At 35.7% G+C, this 11,392-nt stretch overlaps 2 protein-coding genes across 3 annotated transcripts; one reads left to right on the top strand and one right to left on the bottom strand.

Annotated features, from left to right (window-relative positions):
- Positions 1 to 4,527: 4,527 nt before the first annotated feature.
- On the bottom strand, positions 4,528 to 8,575 carry LOC125650930 (peptidyl-prolyl cis-trans isomerase FKBP2-like). 2 transcript variants are annotated; one of them, XM_048879500.2, is made up of 5 exons: positions 8,514 to 8,575; positions 8,056 to 8,257; positions 6,166 to 6,278; positions 5,597 to 5,679; positions 4,528 to 4,868 (listed from the first exon to the last, which is right to left on the bottom strand). In XM_048879500.2, the coding sequence occupies exons 2-5, from the start codon at positions 8,233 to 8,235 to the stop codon at positions 4,807 to 4,809; spliced, it is 438 nt and encodes a 145-aa protein (XP_048735457.2). In that variant the 5' UTR covers positions 8,236 to 8,257; positions 8,514 to 8,575; the 3' UTR covers positions 4,528 to 4,806. The 2 variants fall into 2 exon arrangements, with proteins under 2 accessions (XP_048735457.2, XP_055995158.1); XM_056139183.1 differs by having other exon boundaries at positions 8,399 to 8,521.
- LOC125650931 (small nuclear ribonucleoprotein Sm D2) lies at positions 8,544 to 11,392 on the top strand. Its single transcript, XM_048879502.2, has 3 exons — positions 8,544 to 8,665; positions 8,955 to 9,134; positions 10,896 to 11,392. The coding sequence occupies exons 1-3, from the start codon at positions 8,661 to 8,663 to the stop codon at positions 11,068 to 11,070; spliced, it is 360 nt and encodes a 119-aa protein (XP_048735459.1). The 5' UTR covers positions 8,544 to 8,660; the 3' UTR covers positions 11,071 to 11,392.

Genomic DNA, 11,392 nt, shown 5'->3' with positions numbered 1-11,392 from the left:
GAGGGTGGGGCCAAAATGGTTAGTTATTAAATGTGTAAACAATAGAACATTTTAACTTCTTCATGTCAACTACCATTCCAATTCTTTTCAAATTTGGTTTGAAGCATCTTTGGGACAAGAAGGACATAAATTGTAAATTTCAGGACTGCTGGGGCCTTGAGGGCAAGGCAAAAACTCCCCAAAATTCTACCAATTTTCAAAATTCTTCTCTAAAACCACACATTCATGTTTAAGCTAAATGCATAGTGATGTAGAACAGGAAGGCTTCTACTGAAATTGTAAATTTCATGATCCCTGGGGTAGAGGTTCTGACCCTAGGGTGAGGCCAAACTTGGTTTATATAGTGTATATGTGCAAAACATGTAATTCAATGATATCTGCTTTAAACTAAATTTATATTTAGAAGGAGTATGAAGTCCTTGACCAAAATTATAAATTTCATGATCCTTAATGGGGGTAAGGGTTTGGTTTCAGGGTGGAGCCAAAATTATTATAGTGATTATTGTCTATATACGTTTGAAGGGCTTTTTAAGTTTACTGATATAAGTATAAAAATTAAATGCATATTTAGAAAAGACAGAAAAAGAAGTACAAAATATGGTGAATTTTGCAACCCCAGGGTTTTAACTTTAGGATGGGTCCAAATTAGTGATAATGTATAATGATATAATACATACTATCGTATTTATATTATGTAAAGCCTTCTCATCAGTATATGCACTTTTGAGGGCATTAAAGTTTTAGAAACACATTTTATACTGTTGCTGAATTTTAGAATTTAGCTTAGATATTCAGAACAAGAATTTTTATGCCCCCTTCGAAGTAGCTGCAATAATGTGGCCCTGTCCGATTTTTTTTATTCTGACCCCCCCCTCCAATCGGAGAGGGCTACATAATTGTAGCTGCCTTTGAAGAAGATTGATTGACTGAATATTGTTTTAACATCCCTCTCGGGAATTTTTCACTCATATAGAGACGTCATCAATGCCGGTGAAGAGCTGCAAAATTTAGGTCTATGCTCGGCACTTATGGCCTTTGAGCAGGGAGGGTTCTTCCTCGTGACACAGGACCTCGGTTTTTGCGGTCTCATCCAAAGGACCGAAGAAGAGGGGCATATTGCTTTGCACCTGTCGGTCAGTTGGTACACCACATATTGTCCACTCAATATCTTAAAAACCATTCACTTGATTGTAGTGATATTTCATATGTGGGTTGGTTATGAGTAGAAGAGGACCCCTATTGTTTTTCAGGTCAAGGGTCATATTGACCCCAATGTTGAAGAGAAGGGGCATATTTGTTCTGTCTGTCTGCAGCTTTAACATTTGATCATTTTTAAAAGATAATTAAATTTTGAAATATATAAAGGAGATTTTCTATGTGCATTCATCAAACTGTTGAAAAGCTTATGATCAAAAGTCAAATTAAAGCCTACATGTATGTACCAGACCTGGTGTAGTATTTCACCAGACCTGGTGACAGTCGGGGTGTAGTATTTCACCAGACCTGGTGACAGTCGGACTGTAGTAGTATTTCACCGACCTGTTGCATCCCACCTTCCCCCCACCAAATCAAATTTACCAAAAACACACTTTCCATTCACCAATCCCTGTTGGGGAAAGGGTAAAAGTTGAAGTTGTTTGCATGAAAGCCGAGTAACACAGTATATTTGAAACTATGATGTGATGAATCAACTTCTAAGTCCGATTAAAACCAGACTTTCAATCTTGCTCCCCCCTTAATTTCCTTGTTCAAAAAAAGGTGGGGGAGGGGGGAGCAAAAGGTCTGGTTTTAATCAGACTGGGGGAAATGCTGATGACAACCATGCCTAAATGGATTTTACCTTTCAATATCATTCTTTATAATGGATTAGTGCAATCAGAGCTAATTAATGCACAATTTGGTGTAAATCATTGTTTCTAAATTATGTACAGTGATGCATACATCTTTTCAAGCCAAGTGTCTGATTTGCTTACTCTTATCCAGATGAGAGTAAGCGAATCGGACATGGCTTGCAAAGATGTAATGCATAGAGAATCTCGCATTTTTTTTATAAAAATTCCAAAAATTAGCCAATCCAGTTCCAAATCACACTGATTTACATGGCAATATGCATCTACACCATAACTGCAGAACTCCATAGTATGAAAAAAATAAAAATAGATGACTCTCCCAATCATACATCCTAATGCTTGGTGTGCCTGATCCATCAACTCTTTGTTAGCCATGGGATAGGCTAGTTACTCTCCTGAAGATGATGAGGGATGGACCACAATCATTGGCTAATAAAGATGAGGAATGGACCACAATCATTGGCTAATAAAGATGACGAGTAATGGACCTCAATCATTGGCTAATAAAGATGATGAGAGGAGTGCATCAGAGGACCTGGTCAGTAAAGATGATGAACCAAAAAATCACAGAGCCAAGTATCCTTGGGTGAAGGGATTTAAAGTTTCCTCAAAATGTGAAAGGTCACATCCCCTTCCAAAGAACTACAATCGAGTGAGGTACTTAAAAACCTTTACCACAAGAACCAAAACTTGTATTAAAAACTTCTTATATCATGGAGATTCTTAAGTTTCTTCAAACCAGGGTCACAAGAGGGGTTTGATAGAAGCTTTATATTTCACGCAAGAATATATATGAAAATCCCTTACAAGTGTAAAATTTTGTCAAAAAATATGGAAGCATTCTCATACATTGTAGATTCAAGTTTATTTACACCAAAATTGGTTTTCAGATAGGAATTATTAATGTATAGAAAAGTTCTTTAGAAATCTTAATAATCAGAGGCACAATTTTTCAAACATGCATGGTGAGGCGGAGCAAATTCAATATAAACTCATCAGATTAGACCTGGGCTGGGTTCAAGGTCTAGGAGCTATGTATGGTGGCGGATTTGTACCATTCTACACTTTGTCTTTTTGTTATTTCGAGGTGAAAAGACAACGATATTTAGCGACTTTTCATCCAGAAATAATGAAAAGATGACAAAATGATATTGTCTTAGCTATTTTCACCTCAAAATGATGAAAAGAAGACGAATTGTAAAATGGCATTTATCAACCACCATACCTAGCCCCTACAATTTTGAACGCAGCCCAGTCTTAATAGGACTATGCACAATGAGGTGGAGCACATCCATTATAAACAAAACAAACTAGGGCTATCCTAACAGTGCTCCGCAAGGCTATATGATATAGCTGAAGACCAGAAAAACACCAGTTTCAACATTCATGTTTCACCCCAACATAAGTTACAGGCTACACAACATTCCTCTTTAAATTTAATCAATATTCAATGTGTTAAAAGGGGAAATGCCAATCTGAGTACCACAATATAGCTCTTTGGGGACTCCAGTCTACACTTAACAGAGTGAAACCAAACTAACTGTCCCAATAACATAGACACATGAGCCGACAACATTTTTTTCCCCAGAAAGCTATACCATTCTGCAGCTACATGTAATGTAGATTAAGTTTATCCACATGATGACCACCATCGTCACAAACCACGGGTTATTGTTTCATTCTATTTCACAAATGAATGAAACAATAACCCGTGGTTTGCGACGATGGATGACCACCAGAACCATAACAAGTGTTTAAAGTTACACATAAACACTGGACAATTCTATCTCCTAAAGAACCACAGGGGTATGTTTTATCAAAAGCATTCCGAAGTATTGTAGATTTAAATTTGTTCTCACCATGGCCCTTAAAGCTAGAGTTGGAGCTACATTGGGGTCTTCATGTTTAACACATGGAAATGCAACTACTTGGGCAAGCCATGCGGCCACGAGCCTCTTGGTTTCGACTGGATAATCCACAATTAAACAGCAGACTTAAAGGGACTGGTTCACGTTTTTCAGAACAAATATTTTTCATTTTTGATGTTGAAAATTAAAAATATAGCTCATTTAATGTTGACAACCAAAATTTGGACCGTCTGAATGCAAGGATAAAAGCAATATTTTAGCTTTGATTCTGTGTTATGTAAACAAAGACTCGAGTCTTTTTATGTAAACAAACAAACCTGTGAAACGTATAATTTTGTAATTCAAAGCATCTTCATTTTGTACAATCACAAATTTTAACCTTTAAATGACACATTTTACTTCAAGTATACTTGAAATGTGATATACATATAAAAAAAACTTGGATCAATATTCATTTATTTTGAAAACTTCGTAAACAATAACACACCTCAATTTTCGTTTTCAAAACAAATAATAAACTCTCTATAATGAGCCTCTGTCATGATGAATAACCTTAATTTTTTGTGTGAAACCTTCTAAACATGTTAGACTGTAGATTTTGATCATTTAAAGTGAAAAACAAAATTTGGGGGAGGGGGGGGGGATCGTGAATCAGTCCTTTTAATCTACACATACATTGTATCTTGTAATGAAATTTGATGCCTATCAGTGAATCAGAACCTCTATTAATATTGACTGAAATAAATGATCACTCCATTTTCTTCCTAAACCAAGATTATATATTATCATCGCTAATGAAAACAATGACAGCCAAAACAAATCATTTTATTGTTAAATATTACCAAAACTCATGTGTTAATTTCACTCTAGTAGTCATGATTCTAACTAAGATTTCCCATTAACTAAATCAAGAAACATGCTCTAGCACAAACACTGTATAGTATGGAAATTAAAGGCAAATAATGGATACTATATATAGACATAAATAATAATGAACCCTTTTATTCTTTGAAAAGCATGAACAAATGGTGATTTCGTTCATTCTATGTGATAAAGCCATGGTTGACAAATAAAGCAGCATGTGTTTCTTAAAGTTCTTCATTCCTCTCGATTCCTAGCAGCTCCACCTCAAATATAAGCACTGCTTTAGCTGAAATAGAAAGAAAAATGAAACGTTTGATGTGTGATTATACTCAGGTCTAGACATGCTGGATTTAGTGTGGAATAATACGCCGGTTTCGAGATACGTCTGAGTTATTTCCCTTTGGAGAACTCTCGTACATAGTAAGGCGCGAAAGAATTTGTTTACACACGGGAGTGGGACAGATATTCATCACAGCGTAAGTGAATGTACTCAGTAAGTCTCTCATACGCTGTTTGGTCACCCGAATTCGACTGATACACACACTAAGTAAGTGATAAGTATTTAGGGAGTAATTAAAAGATATTTCTTGCAAATATGACATTGTTTGTATGTTTCCACTTCGGTAAAACATTTCTTTCGATAGAATTTAGTATTTCCCACATTTACATATTTATAAAGAGGAGCCGCTTTTAATACATTTCATCGTCTTCCTCGTTGGCTGTATATCCACTCTGTCCCACTTAGGCATTCAAAGTTCCACTAAATGCACCTCCTATACAGAAGAGTTCGTATCTCGAAACTGCCGTATTAGATTTCATGGGGGCTCCATTTCTGCAGTTACCCTTATCCCACAAATTTCAAACCACAATGAAATACACAATTTTTATGATGTTTCATAGTACAGAAACCAAATCCACATCCCAAATAAACTGTAAAATCTTTACATGCCATGAAAATTGGCCACTGCAAATTAAAAAATAATTATTTCACAGTAATCTATATTTCTAGCTTACCAGGGATCTTAGGAGGAGCTCCACGATCACCATAGCCCATATCAGGGGGAATAACTAGCTTCCTCTTCTCTCCTTCACACATTCTGCAATTGAATTTGTTTATAACTTACTTAAAATTTGTTTTCCAGTTAATCTGACATTTGAAATAAGCAGCAAACAGGTATAATAATTTGCAGTCTGTGAATAAGATTTCTTGAATCTTAGACACCAACAGCATTCTAATAATTTCTGTATCCAACCTACCAAAGAATCCCTGATGTCATCCCTTTTCAACAATTTGATCTGACCCCAGAGTGAACTTTCCCTTAAAGTCCCTGATTTTGACCCCAGAATGAACTTACCCTAAAAGTCCCTGACCTTGACCCCAGAGTGAACTTACCCTTAAAGTCCCTGATCTTGACCCCAGAGTGAACTTACTCTAATAGTCCCTGATCTTGATCCCAGAGTGATCTTACCCTAAAAGTCCCTGATCTTGACCCCAGAGTGAACTTATCCTAAAAGGCCCTGATCTTGACCCAAGAGAGAACGTACCCTAAAAGTCCCTGATCTTGACCCCAGAATGAACTTACCCTAAAAGTCCCTGATCCCATCCTTTTATCACTTGTCCAGACCCCAAAGTGAACTTGAATGGTTCATTTCTGTCCAAGCTGCTGTCAAATTTACTTCCATCTTCCAGCGTTCCCTACAAAAGCATCAAGTTGTTCATTAAGTTGTGCACTCTCGTGAAAATGCAGTGCAATACATGTCACAGTGAAAATATTGATAGGTTAATACCAGTTCTAGATATTTTTATGAGATTTGGATGAGCTGTAATGTTTTAGTTTTATCAGATCATTTGGTACACCACCTGATGAGTTAATTCTTCTTATCAATTAAAGGTTGAGGTTTTTAACCAGTCAGTTTTCCTCAGGTGGAGCTAATTTTAGGCAGGTGTGAAACCTCGAAAGAAATATGCTAGCTTGTTTATACATTCCTAAATACAGTAAAACTCTGATATAGCGAATTTCTGGGGACCCTCTATAAAAATTCGCTATAAGCGTAATTCGCTATACGTTTATAGCGAATTCATAATTCAAATATAACGAATTCGTTATAAAACTGATTTGTTCTACATGTATCAGTTCTCTAAGAAAGCAGCAATCGATATACTTGCGTTTGTATTGTCTTTAAAAGAAATGAAGCCTATATATTTTCGAGAAGAAATATTTTTATACAAGAAATATACACGTTGATTTATATATGATAATTTATCTTGATGGATTATTAAGTCATGCAAGAACATGTCTAGAGAGAAATGTCAAAAAAAAATTGCGCAATACATACATGTACAGTCTATTGCAATTGACATTTACTTGTTGCTTTACACAAATAAAGGAGTGTACGATAAAATAAATGCAATCAAACTTCAAATTTAATTAACGACAATATATTTCCTAAATGTATGTGTAAGTATTGTTTTGCGTTAACAACCTTACTGAAAAAATACAAACATAAATTTTGTAATAAGTGTGGATCCTTTATGTCAATGGAAAACGATTGTTAAAAATCACAAAGAGTTTAAAATGAAAACAATAAATTCATTATAAAAGGTGATTTTTACGTTCATTTTTAATTCAAGGGGAATAGGTATTTACTTTGTTATATCCGTAAATTCGCTATATCCGTGTTCGTTATAAACACAGATTTATATATAGAATATATAAAGAATTTGCTGGGGAAATCGTTTTCACTTCGCTATAGCCGTAATTTCGCTATATCCGTGTTCGCTATATTCGAGTTTTACTGTACACAGGATATTACCTGCATTACCAGTACCAGTATGTTTTGAATTCAGTGAAATCATTTATGTTGTGTACATTAATCAAAATGTTTATCATTGATTTTAATAAATCAAGCATAAAATTCAGAAATATACATTATCTGTTCATTATTGATCATTTTAATGTATCAAATTGGGGGGGAAAATCATGTCTGAAGAAAGAGAACTGTCGATTCCTTTCGTGTCACACGAGATACTCATGCAATCTCCACACTTGGGGCATCCCTCCAATGGATTGATGAAAGGAGTTTCCGACACAAGCACCTGAAGTATGGATAACGTGTATAGATCTAATGTAACCCCCCCCCCCCCCCTTCCCAATGTAGGTGATCCACAAGGGAAATAACATGTTTTGGATAAATTAATGAACTAACAATATTTAATGAATTGAATCCATGCACAGTACTGAAGGATGCTCCCCCCACCCCTTAAGTACCCGACCAGAGAAATTAATTGTTCTTAAAACACACTAAGTATCAACTTCCATACTGTACATGGGTTGTTACGTCAATCAATACTTACTTTATTGCTTTTCACCTTGACTGACAAGCAGCAATTCTTCAACTTTGACCAAGTGAATCTTAGGGCAGAGCCTAAAATCTCAGCCTTTAACGGTTTAAGTAAACACTCTATCTCTTACCGTGTAGTGCATTTTTAGCACATCCCCCTTCCTGGATTTAATGGTACATTTTTCTGGATCCACTCTTTTTTTTACACCGATCTGAAGCTTCTTCTTTTTTTCCTCCTTGTTCTCACAGGACACAAGCGCCGCCAGCACAGCCACCAACAATCCCACCTGAACAGTCCGAAAAATCCTCATTGTAGAGACGTGTTTGTCAGATCTGTTCTAAATAACAAAAAATAGTAAAAAGCACCAAAAATGTGTGAGTCATGGGTTTAAATATAAAGAGAAAAGACAACATTCTGTGCAAAGAGAGGAATTTCGAACTACACATAATTTTTATAATGTGAAGATTTCATACGATCTATTATTTTACTGTGGGTACATGATCCTATAAGGAAATCATTAAACTGTAATAAATATGGCACAATAAGTATATTGTTCACAAATATGAGAAAATAGTATCAACCACTCACATGTTGACAACTCGAAAATGAAAGCGGAAGTGGGTAATTGCGCATGTGTTGTATTAGTAAACGAACGGTTTACGTTTCCGTTTGTATACAAAGAGAGGGAAGCCGCCAAAGATATTTTGAATCAATCTAACACCATCCTGCTCAAAGATGACGTATGATATCCATTTTTTTATTCAAAGATAATTTTGAAAGACTGACAATGAATGCTGTGTTTGATTTGCCCACTTTCAGAATTCTGATGTTGAATGCTAGAGCTAATAATGCCGGCTTTCCCTGTGAAGTGCAGATTTTGCTCACTTTACTATTTCATTATCGGCATCTTCTGAATCAAATTTGGCTTCTGTTACTCTGTAAATATAGCTACAAATACTACGTAAAGTGCACACCGATACATCTTATTCAGTTTGCTTGCACCACGTTTCTATGTTGACAATTTTGTAGGGCCTTAATGCAGAAACCCAAGAGCGAGATGAGTCCCGAGGAACTAGCCCAGCGGGAGCAGGAGGAATTCAACACGGGTCCCCTGTCTGTCCTCACTCAGTCCGTCAAAAACAACACACAGGTCCTCATCAACTGCAGAAACAACAAGAAACTCCTTGCCCGAGTCAAAGCTTTTGACAGGTATACATATATTAAATAAAGGTGGAACTGACATCGGCTTTGCATAATTGTCAATATTTTCATTTATGAATTAAATATATCGACAACAAGGTCTTCTAGGTTAGAAGTTAACTTGGACAAACGGCTCGCCGCAGAGCTGAGCCCTCTCCCTAACATGTCTTGACTGAAATATAATGCCTAAAACATGAAAGTTGTCTCATTTATGGCACCATGCTGTACTCTCTGAGTCAAAGATTTTGAACAGCAAGTAAATGACGTTGCTTTTCATTTCACTGAGCAAGTATTTTTTTTTTTGTAATGTTTCATGCTTGAATTGATATTGTTGTCTGTCTTTTACATGCAGCGTGCATAAGATTCATCCTGACACCATACTATTGAATAGTCAACTAGTTGTATTATAAATACATAAATACAAACACATGTTAGAGTCAATAAGATCTAAAGCAAAATCTGCAAGGACCATGCAGTTACTGCACTGTCTCAGGTAAACTCTCATTTTGATAGGAAAGATAGCTGACAGACCATTTTGATAAGAACATCAATTTGAAAACCACTTGAGAATTTCTCTGTACTGGTTAACGTTGGGTTTGGACAACATTAAACTCTGTAGTCTAATGACAGTGAGTCGCATTTTGAAAGATTGTATCTCCCCAAGTTTGAGATTTTCTTGACCAGCGCTATTCATCTAGTTTGTATTGTGTATTTTCCTGTCGTTATTGATAACATCACTAAATTCAGGGTTGTCACTAGAAATTATTGAAGACGAGTCCCGAACTCATGGTTTTTAAGCAGCTTGAGTCCCATGAAAATTTGATGAGTCCCGTGAATATTTAATGAGTCTGTTTTATATAAGACAATCGAAATGGAAGCACTACAAAACATATCAATTGTAAGATTTCTTTTTAATCATTCGCGACTTGGCCTTAGACGACTAATTGTCCACGCCAACAGAAGTACTTCCCCGAATCTTCTATCATCACAACAACCCTATTAAATATTAAACAGCATTTTAATCCAATTATTATTGTGATAAAATAGATGCGTACTAGTTTTGTTTGCCGACGAAATGTAAAACCTACCAAAGTTTACAAACTACGCTACTTTCAATTCCAATAAAAATGGCAACCAGAAGACAAACATTTATCTTTAAATATAGATCCCGATATGTAAAAAAAAAAAAAAAAAGAATAAATAACTGTCAGTGGCAAAATGTTCTTCATTTTGCATCTTATTTAATTATCATTTGAATATTATAATTCTAATTTGCACCTAATTATGATTTTTACTCTGAGTCCATGACGCGTCTGCGGGACTCGCCATATCAGACAAACTTGCATCCCAAATTAATTTCTGCGTCTAGGAAGCAGATTCTTGCATTAGTGACAACCCTGACATTGAAGTTTCAACTAGCTAGTGTTGTCAGACCAACTGAAAATCGGAATTGATTTCAAATTGGCATCATTGGTTGACTCGCACAAATTGATGATCAGTCAATGAGAGGAAGCATAAACAAGGAACACATTGATTTTTTTCGTTATCACAATCATTGTACAACTGCTGACTTTCAGTTTCACTGGCTTTCTGTTTGTAAATGTCGTTTTGATTTTCACATGGAGAAATGCAGTTAAACAAATTCATGTAATTCCATAATTTTTATGAAAAAGCCAGACATTATTTCTGCCCTATTATGAGCACATGGATATTATATCAGATCCTAGTCTGATATACAGTATTGAGTAATTTATTCACTTAATTTTTCAGACACTGTAACATGGTGTTGGAAAATGTAAAAGAGATGTGGACAGAAGTTCCAAAAACAGGCAAAGGCAAGAAAAAATCTAAACCTGTGAATAAAGACAGATACATCTCTAAAATGTTCCTTCGTGGTGACTCTGTGATTCTGATTTTAAGAAATCCGATGGCAACAGCCAAGTAGAACAATGACATTTAGGCAGGGGGTGTACAGACAGACTTGTGATGTGGACCATTGTAAAAGCTGGAGAATGGAGAGGTCTGACAGATGACACAGCAGGATGTTAGAGGAATTGTGTTAATGTCTCAGTCCTCTAATGACAGGGGAGATAATTAGTTAATTTTGTCTTGTGTCGAGCCATTCTGTACCATATTGATGTTTTATTTACCTTGTATACAGAGATGGTTTTTTATATCCGTTGTGTTACATGTGTAAAACATGTTAAGCAGCTAGGCATCATGCTCTCATTTTTCATGTTTTGTCATTAAATCATGATAAACATTTA

The sequence above is a fragment of the Ostrea edulis genome, chromosome 5, assembly GCF_947568905.1.
Source record: "Ostrea edulis chromosome 5, xbOstEdul1.1, whole genome shotgun sequence".
NCBI classification, from domain to species: domain Eukaryota; kingdom Metazoa; phylum Mollusca; class Bivalvia; order Ostreida; family Ostreidae; genus Ostrea; species Ostrea edulis.
This window is presented reverse-complemented; position numbering and strand designations above follow the sequence as displayed.

Excerpts from the sequence above, each read along its gene's own strand:
- LOC125650931 (XM_048879502.2), top strand. Across the intron at positions 9,135-10,895 it reads CGAGTCAAAGCTTTTGACAG|ACACTGTAACATGGTGTTGG; the intron begins GTATACATATAT and ends TTAATTTTTCAG.
- LOC125650930 (XM_048879500.2), bottom strand. The coding sequence starts at position 8,235 with ATGAGGATTTTTCGGACTGTTCAGGTGGGATTGTTGGTGGCTGTGCTG. Across the intron at positions 5,680-6,165 it reads TGGGATCAGGGACTTTTAGG|AATGTGTGAAGGAGAGAAGA; the intron begins GTAAGTTCATTC and ends ATTCAATTGCAG. Across the intron at positions 4,869-5,596 it reads AGCTCCTCCTAAGATCCCTG|CTAAAGCAGTGCTTATATTT; the intron begins GTAAGCTAGAAA and ends TTTCTATTTCAG.